General features: G+C 49.3%; 1 protein-coding gene across 1 annotated transcript; it reads right to left on the bottom strand.

Annotated features, from left to right (window-relative positions):
- Positions 1-1036: 1036 nt before the first annotated feature.
- Serpina3 (serpin family A member 3) lies at positions 1037-8655 on the bottom strand. The gene is made up of 5 exons (XM_021647017.2): positions 8546-8655; positions 5934-6587; positions 3887-4160; positions 2880-3030; positions 1037-1928 (listed from the first exon to the last, which is right to left on the bottom strand). Exons 2-5 carry the CDS (start codon positions 6568-6570, stop codon positions 1728-1730), a joined length of 1263 nt encoding a protein of 420 aa, XP_021502692.2. The 5' UTR covers positions 6571-6587; positions 8546-8655; the 3' UTR covers positions 1037-1727.
- Positions 8656-9361: the final 706 nt, after the last annotated feature.

Genomic DNA, 9361 nt, shown 5'->3' with positions numbered 1-9361 from the left:
AGTTAGGCACTTTGGAATTGTTGGGACACTTGGCTTCTGTCCTGTTAGTAGATGGGTCCCTCCTCCCACTCCATGGTTTTTCTGAGGTGGTGTCTCAGTGCCCACTGGGGAAGGGAATCCTGTGTGTGCATGTGTGCTGACCACATGTCCAACTTCAATGTGTGTTCTTAGGAGCCTCAAGTCTCAAGTATGTCTCATCCTGAATGCACACCTTCCCCTCTGCCTCTGGTTGTGTTCCAGGCTCACAGGATTCTCCATGGACCCCCAGCATTCCAACCCAAATGCACCTTGGGCTCCTCTCCTCTTCTATCTCAGCACTATACTGTCTCAGCCCTTGAGCTGAATCACCCACTCTTCTCTCCAGTTGTGGCCTGATGTTCCCAGAAACTGCCCCCAGTGACAATCCTGACCACCTCTGCCTAGCCCAGTTACCTATATAGTAATCACATAGAATTACATTTCCAAGACGGAAACAATGCCTGAACCCTCCAAAGCTCCATGTGGCTCTGAGAGTCCCACAGGGCCAGGATTTTTGCCATCCATTGGCTGTTACGTTCTTTTCCTAAGTGGACTTTCTCTTAGACTTTTGGAAATGCTTTCATTGTTTTTTGGCCCAGTCCAAAATATATTTTGTGGTCATCTGACCACCTTCTCCTCTTCCTCTTAGCACAGAGCTCACCTCCTGAACCCAGGCCCTGTTGGGTGCTCTCTGTGAAGCATCTAGAGTCTTGTTTTATCGTCCACCCTGCCCACCACTGCTGTGATACCTCAGGAGCAGACCCCAGGCTTGATGAACATGGTCCCTGCGGCATCAGAAAACTTGGACTACCATGATAACTAGTGGTGTATCCATGGGAAAATGACTATGTTTCTTTGTGGCTCAGTTTCCTCATCCATTCAAGGGACTGATAATAGCATATAGGGCAGGGGACTATCACAAGAGTCACAGAGTGGGAGTGGCAATCTATGCAGCCCCGTTGTCACTGGAGACCACCCCTGCCAACAGGAGCTGAGTGAATGCTTGCAAGACACTCTCTTTGATCATTTGATCAAAGCTCTTTATTTTGGGTGATGAAGGCAGAGGAGTTCATCTGTCATTTGAGGCTTTTCAGCCGTGAACTTAGAAAAAGGCTCTTAGCCCTGAGTATGAGGGCTAGGGGTAAAGGAGCCAATCTGACCAATGGGCCCCATGCTGCTGGAGAAGTGGGGGCTCCAAGAATGTACCAGATGTGGACAGCTGTGCAGTAGGTGTCAGACCCTGGAGTGGGGAAAAGAGTGAGGCAGGAATTGGGCACCGAGTGGTCCCAGATGCTGCAGACAGACACAGGGCAGCAGGTTCCCTTCTTGGTCCTAGCCCTGAGGTCCACAGAGGTTGTAAGCCTGTAAGCTTTCACAGTTCCATCAAGACTGCCAAAGCTGAGGGCAGACAAAACAGGAGCCTAAATTGGGACTGAGCCTATCTGTCAGGCCCAGGCTTTGGGTAGAAGCAGACAGAGGGGAGTAGCAGTGACAGAATAAAGACAGATTCATTCCAGGTCCTGCCAAGAGGACTGGGAGCCTGACACTGACCAACTAGAAGCTTCTGTGCATGTGAGGGTCAAGTTCACTGTCCAATACAGGCCTGCCACTGGCAAGCATAGCATGGAGGCCAAAAGGCACATAGAGAGAAACCCACACACAGGCTCCATCCCTGGCTCCTAGGAAGAAGCCCAATTGTTTGGGAAGTTCTAGCCTCTCTTGGGATTTGTGACTTTGGCTAAAAAGAGGGCAATATCAGTATTTCCATCAATGATAAACACCAGGAATGGCCTGTTGAAATCCACAGTCAATTCAGGAAATTTTGCAGACATTGGAACTATTTTGACTCCTGTGGCAGCAGCTGCTTCTGTGCCTGTCTCAGCCACGTCCAGCACAGCCTTGTGGACCACCTGTGAGGAGAGACACACATCACTCACTGGAGAACAGGGAGGGCAGGACAGAAGCCTGGAGCAAGCAGGGACTGCTGACCTCATGTGCTGTTGTTTATTTGTTCCTACCATGAGCTCTAACCCTGGTTCTTCCCTAGTTTACTCAGGGTGTGAGATGAGTCATGCCCTGGGTCTGCTCAGTGCCTGAATCTGTGTTGCCCTCAAGCCCACTACAAACTGGAGGACGGGAGTAGGCAATGTCAGGCATTCCCCCACAGGCATCCTCCAACATCCATGAAGGAGAGCAGTGTGCTGGCAGCTAGGGCAGGTTTCAGCATCCCTCCTGCTCCAGCCTCCTTGGGATGCTCAACAGCAATGCCCAGGGTGAGGTTCACATCCCCAGACTGCCATGCCCTGCTGATACAGATGTGAGCCCAGCGTCTGAGTGGGCACAGGACAGAACACCAGATACCGCCAGGCTGTGCAGCAAGGAATGTAGTATGAGGGTCCTAAGGCACCTTCTCTCCTATTCTTAGGCTTTTCATTCAACCACCCTAGATTACCTTTAGTGCTACTATTCTGTGTGCAGGTCAAGACATGCTGGCTCATCTCTGCAGTGAGAAACTGAGGCTGGCCATGCTCTGGCCCTGCAATGGATTATAGGTGACCTGCAATGGATTGTGCGTAGCACCTACAGACCTACCCAGGGTGGTGCCTGTGGTGGTCTAAGATCAAGCATAGGCACTTCCCCACCATGCATTCCTGGGTGAGCTTATGTTTAGGAGATGGAGGGAGGACTGGCTGCAAGCCCTTCAGCAAAAGTATTTAGGGTGTAATCCAGATTTCTTAAGCACGAGGGAACCTTAGAAATGCAAGAGTTCTCACACATGTACCGTGCTCACATGCTCATGTGGCCTTAACCATACACGTCCAGGTACCCAAGGTTTAATTACACAGTGCTTCCTGGCTCACCTGAGAGACTCTCAGGTCCTTGGCTCCTGTGATCCTAGACAGATCAGCCTGTGTGGAGAAGACTTCCCTGATGCCTAGCTGCGGAAGGATATTCTCCAGGCTGTAGTCAGTGGAGATGGAGAACTTGGGTAGATAGAGCTCATCTATCATCCTGAGAATAGAAGGGAGAAATGAGTCAATGGACTCCATGGCCCCATCAACCAATCAAGTAGCTGGCTCACCTCTCCACAGACAGCCCTCTCACTGGAGAGAAGCCCTCTTTCCGTCCCTACATAGACCACTTGATTTTGTTCTTCCTAATGCATTAATTAGCTATCAGTGCTCGAGAGTGTTTACAGCAGACAGGCAAGTGATTGCTACTAGATACTCCTTTACTGAGAATGCTCTCCCCCTAGACCCACAACATGCAGTCCTTCCCCCGTCATGCTGACCCACAGACTTCTATTTAAGATTGCACACTGTGTCAGACTCCAGCTTTCCTTATCTTTGGACACTCCCCTTCTTATCTTTAACTTATCATATAACGATTAGTTGTATTTCCATCCCCCTACTCTCTCTTCCTCAATTTACAAGAAAGCCCATATGGACTAGCTTGCCACCTAGTAGGTCTTCAAGTTGCCATTCCATGAATGATGAATGAATGAGTGAGTGATAAAGGCATGAGATGGCTACACAGGGCCAAGCTAATTCTCAAAGTTGATATCTCAGCACAATTCCTTCTGCCTGCCAAAGACACATTCAAGGTTCCTTGTAATTTAAGCCTGTTAGAGACAGAGGAATCCTTAGCTCATGTTCTAGGAAACCTCACATTGTAAACAACAAAAACAACAGTAAAATCAGCCCCCCAAATATGGAGTCAGCAGAAGGAAATTCTAACTCCACCTGCTCCATCTTACTCTCTACCATCTCACTAAACACTAGTGAGACTCTTGGGCACACAAACTTTGGGCCTCAGGACAACAGCGGGATGCAGAGCCAGGCCAGCTCCGGGTCCTGTGGACACACACCTGGGCCTCAGAGAGTTCTTCCACTTCCTCAGGGTCTCTGGTCGCAAGCTGGCCTCCACCTGCTGCATCTTGCCCTCGTCAGGGAGGATGAACAGGGCGCTGGCATTGCCCGTGTACTCCAGCTCCACCACAGAGCAGGACAGCTCCTCATCCCGGAAGTAGGGTGTGGTCAGGTCCTCAGCTTTCATCATGGGCACCTTCACAGACCTCTTCTCGTCCAAGTGAAACTCAGACTTGAACGTGTCATGAGGGTCAAAGGGATTCTTCCATTTTCCTGAAGATGAAGCAAATTATCAGACTGTAACAACATCAGAAAGACTCCAACTCCACCCCTTTTATGCTCAGCTTCTGAACTGTGACAGCAGTCCATCCATTTTCAGTCACCCAGAGTGTCTCTTAGAATTGGAAAACAAAACAAAACAAACTTGGTAGTTGGTTAAGCTGCTAGAGATGAGAAATGTCCAGGCTTCGTTTGGAAAGGGGAACTTCAAAACCAAGCTCAAGCCTGACTACTTGAGCTCCTGACACAGCCAGGGATCTGGGGGTGGAGTATGTAAGAGAGTGAAAGACAGACAGGAGCCTGGGGATTGTTGAGGATCCCTTATTCCTTAGCAGGAAACATGTCTAGAAAACAAGGGGCAGGTTTTATGAAAAACAGGACAGGAAAGACTGAGTTCTCACACATCTTGAACAGTCATGAAACCGTAGATTGTGGGCCAGGATGCGGGTAATGAATCCTCATCTCACTTATGGGCTATGACCATCTCTACACATCACAAATATCTCTCTCAGACTTATTGCAGATTCCTAGTTTATGTCCATATTATTAGGGCATACTATGAGACTTGGCAGTGAACCAGTTTCTTAGGCTCAGGATCCAGCAACCTAAACAACCCCCCCCACACACACACACAGCCAAACAGCTTTGGAGCTTGGGTCTTGGGGCGAGTTGGGTCATACACTACAGTGTAATCCTTCAGGCTGCCACTCTGCTTCCATCATCTCCAGCCCACAGCAGCTCTGGGGACATCCTGTACCCCTGTCCTCTGTCCTCCTATCCTCTTTTTCTGTCTACTACCACCTTGATTTTTGTCTTCTTGTAGCCTCAGGTCTGCCTTCCTCTGCTCTGAGCTATCTCTAATTCAGCCCAAATCTACCCCAGGTCTTGTTACATCATGACTTCTGTCAGACACTCATTTCTGGGCTGTCACCTTGCTTCCTGGCCTTATCAGGCAGGGTATTGTGGGTGTGGGACCTCTGGATTTTCCCCCAATACCCTTACCCAGAACATCTCCAGCTGAGGCTCCAACTATCCTGCACCCAAAACTCATCAGATTTCCTGGCCTAGGAATTTATCTTAGGGAGTCTGACCTTTCAGGCTGTCTGGCTAGTAATTTTACAAAAGAAAAGCAAAATTCCATGAAGCCCCAGACACTAAACACAGAACACTCCCTGACTGAGCTTTCTTTCTCTCTAAAGGCTTTACCCCTCAATCCCCGCTTCTCCACACCCAGGAGCTCAGAAGTCCAGCACAGAAACTGCCTTCAGGTCTCTTCACTAGCTGTTGGCCATAGTGCTTTCTCCCTTAAGATTAATGTTACTAGGCTTCTTAAGTACAAGAAGTCCCCAGCCTGCCGGAGGATCCTGCCTCAGACAGAGGCTTTCCAGCACGGATGGATGCCTCCTACAGGAGCATATTAGTAAAGCCTACAGCAGGCAGCCTGTGGGACCCTGTCTTTGTATAGAGTAACCCATGGCTTATGCCCTAAAGATAGACTGGACATGCAAGCTATTTCATTCTGCAAGTTTGAGCCAAAGCCTGAGTCTTAGATTTACAGCTCAGGTTTCTGTTGAGTATGTACCAGGAGCCACAGCCATTGTCCAGAAACACCCCAGAGGAGAATTAAGAGCTATGAGTAATAATAAGTTAGTTAGGCACCCATGTTTCCAAGACTGTGATCACTTTCTTTCCAGTGCTCAGCATAAGGACACAAGTTACCCAGCCAACATCCTCTCCTTCCACTCCCCAACCTGTGACCATTCTCACCTTTAAAGTAGATGTAATTCACCAGCACCATGGATATCTCCTCATCCAGGTCTGAGATCAGTTCCTCGATCTTCCCCTGGGTCTGTTTCCTCACATAGTCATTGATGAGCTTTTTGGCCTCTTGAGGCTGCTGGAAGTTGGTGGTGAAGGCCTCGGCCTGGTACAGAGCCCTTGCCTTCTCCCTGAACTCTGCCAGGATCTCCAGGCTCTTTTCAATAAACATGGCGCTGCCTGTGCTGATCTGCACCTGGTCCCATGGCTGGCTGAGTATGTCTAGGAGGTGCGCAAAGCCCTGGTGGATGTCTGCCTCAGGGGTCTCTGTGAGATTGAACTTGAGACCTTCTAGAATCTCTTCCATGGTGTTACTGTTTGCTCCCAGGGACAGGACTGCCAAGGTACTAGAGATGCTGAATGGGGAGAAGACGACATTTTTATCTGGATTCTTCAAAACCAGCTTTTTGTAGAGGCTGAAGGCAAAGTCGGTGTTCCTGGAGACCAATGTTAGACTGTCCACTTGTGTCCCATTTTCTTGGTCTTCATGGACTGCAGCATCACCTTGCCGTGTGCCACATCGGTAGCAGAGAACATCAGGACACATCCCAGCTAGCAAGAGCCCCAGAGCTACAAGGAGGGCCATCTTCTCTCTTCTCCAGGCTGAAAAGAAATGATCCTTTGAGACTGGGAAGACCAGGTGTCTCCCTGACCATGAGCTAGTTCTCCTACCCTGCCTGCATTGTGCCCTTGCTGTCTCTGTGACTGCCCATGGGGGGTGCTCAGGCCATTCAGATGGCAGCACCAGCTCCTATGTACTCTGTAATCACTGGAGGAAGTGCTGTTGCAGTAGCCATTTTTTTCTAATAAAGAACCAAGATCTAGAGAGGTAAAGGGACATGTCAGGTTCACAGAGCAAGCTAAAAAAGAATGAGGGTTGTGGACAAGCTCTGTTTGATCAAAATGTTTTCTCTAATTTTCTCTTTGAGTAAAGGCTCATCAGAAGGCAGGGAACCCAGTGCATTTGCATTTGCCTCTTCCCTCCATCCTGTAGGCAGACCTCAGGAACCTTGGAGCATTACTTAGCACAGAACTTAACCTAGCTTCTTGATGACATGTCTGAGAAACCTCAAGGCCCTGGGCTGAATCTAGAACATGTTTCCTGGAGTGGGTAGGTTAATTCAGAGGAAACACTAGAGACATTTGGCTCCATGCCAAAGCCTTAGAATCTCCAAGAACAGGTATTAGAAGGATCAATAAGGGAAGGTTCTTTCAGCCCTGCCAGGATACCACATGTTGGTTTGTACCTCAGGCTCGAAAGGATTCCTGGTAGGAAGAAAAATGAATGGTGTCTGATACCTGGACCAGATTTCATTTTGTCTGTCAGGATGGCTGTTTGGTGGCAAGCAAATGGATGGATGTCAATGGGCAGATTATTGAGTGATCCAGGTTACATGACTGGTAAGTGTCTGGCTTCTTATGGGTGTTAAGGGTGGTTGCAGAGAATGTCTAGATGGCCATCCCCTCCATACACCCTGGTGTAGGGGCCAAGGACATCCTAAAGGACCAGAGTTGAAAGCTTTTTTTACTGTGATCACAGTAAACATAGTTATCTACCTTTAGCCTCTGTCTGTTTGTTCAGGTGTCCAAAGGTGAAAATGGATGGTAAATGAATGTGGGAGTGGGGAGGAGGTTGGAAGAAGAGGAGAGGGAAGAGCAGGAGATTGGAGGAAGGAAGGGCTGAGAAAGTGGAAGAAAGTGCTGCAGGGAGATAGGAGGATGAAGGGGGGAAAAGGAGGAGGGAGAGGGAGGGACAAGAGGAGAGGGAGGAAGGAAGATAGGAGGAGAAAGGGACAGGAAAAGTAGGAGGGAGCCAATGGAAGATGGGAGGAGGGAAGAGAGGACTGAAAGAGTGCAGCAGGATTTGGAGGGAGCAGAGGAGGGTGTGTTGGAGCTAGGCCACTTGTCCCCCTGGCTGTGACATGACTGCAGATGAGCCAGGGACCTCAGAAACTTGGCCGCCTTTCCCCTGTGTTTGACTTTCAGACTGATGCAACCATTTCTTTGGAAAAGCACTAAATAATACTTTGTACCAAAACTATTTCCAGAGAAAAGGTGCTGCCTGGTCTGTGCAGCAGGAAACCTGGCTCAGAGGCTGAGCTGTTGCCTTCTTCGCTTCCCTAGTTAAGGGTGAAGCCCCTCTGCCTGGCAATGGGACCTAGGAGAGAAGTGGGACCACTGAGACCCATGATCTCCTGTCTGATGTGAGCATCAGGGCTACCACTTCCCCCAAAGTGACTCTGCAACAGTCCTATCTCACCCTAGCTGTGCCAGCAGCCTGCAAGCTAGACAGAGTCTCAAAACATCCTCCTTCTGAACAGTGAGAAAGAGCAGGCTCCATTCACTCTCCAGGAGCATAGCCCCAGCCCCTGCATCTTCCGTGGGCACGAGAACCAGACCAGAGAAAAGATGTATGAACCCCAGAAATGTTTTCTGATTTTAACCCAGTTTCCCAGCCCAGCCCCACTCCCACAAACACAGGCTGCAGGCCATAGCCAGTACCACAGGGTCTTGGGAAGGCTCCTTCCTCTATCCCTGGAGGGAAGGAATCCTAGAATTACCTTCACAGCTAACGCCAGCTGCCAGCCTCTCTGTGATTGCCGAGTCCTGATGCTCAGGGTTGCCACTTGCCTGGCGTGCTGTTCATGCCACTGCACACTGACGCCTATTTATCCCCACCACAGACTCCTCCCTCCTCTTGGGAAAGGCTGGCACATACAAGCTGTGCTCTGTGCTCAGACTGGAAGTGGACAGACAGGCTAATTTCTGGTAACAGGGATTTGTAAGGCTGTTTTCTAAACAATCCCACTGATTTCCTGGGCATGTCTTCTGTTTATCAAATAGTACATAGTGTGGAAAGAGGGAGAAATCAGAGGCAAAGAGAGTGTTCACAACCCCTTGTCAGCAGGGAGGGTTGCAGTTAACCCAGGTTCTGGACTTTTAAGTCATTTCAGACAGAACACAATAACTCCTTGTCCATCCTCACAGGTCTTTCGGGAAACCCACATTTGAATAAACACAGGCTTGGTGCTGACTGAGCCCTGCCCAGCATCTCTCTAACTTTCTGGAAGGAAAGGACATATCTTAAAATGGGACTTGCTCTCCCTCCTTAGGCCTAGTTCCCCAGCCTTGGAGTTGAGCAGGAATGTCAGGGCCAAATTACACTTTCCCTTTCTCCTTCACTCTCCTTACACTCATCCAACGCTAATGCCTTCCCCTCCCCTCCCCTCTTCTCCTCTCCTTCCACCGCTTCCCATCATCCCCCCCCCATTACTATCCTACACTCCAAGGACGCTATTTTTTCACCCCTGTTTTTCTTAGTACCATATCTCTAAAATGTACGCAAGGCTTATAAGCTATCACACAGCACCTGTTCA

Source organism: Meriones unguiculatus, chromosome 7 (genome assembly GCF_030254825.1).
Source record: "Meriones unguiculatus strain TT.TT164.6M chromosome 7, Bangor_MerUng_6.1, whole genome shotgun sequence".
Lineage (NCBI taxonomy): Eukaryota > Metazoa > Chordata > Mammalia > Rodentia > Muridae > Meriones > Meriones unguiculatus.
The sequence above is the reverse complement of the archived record's forward strand: the minus strand, read 5'-3'. Positions and strand labels throughout refer to the sequence as shown.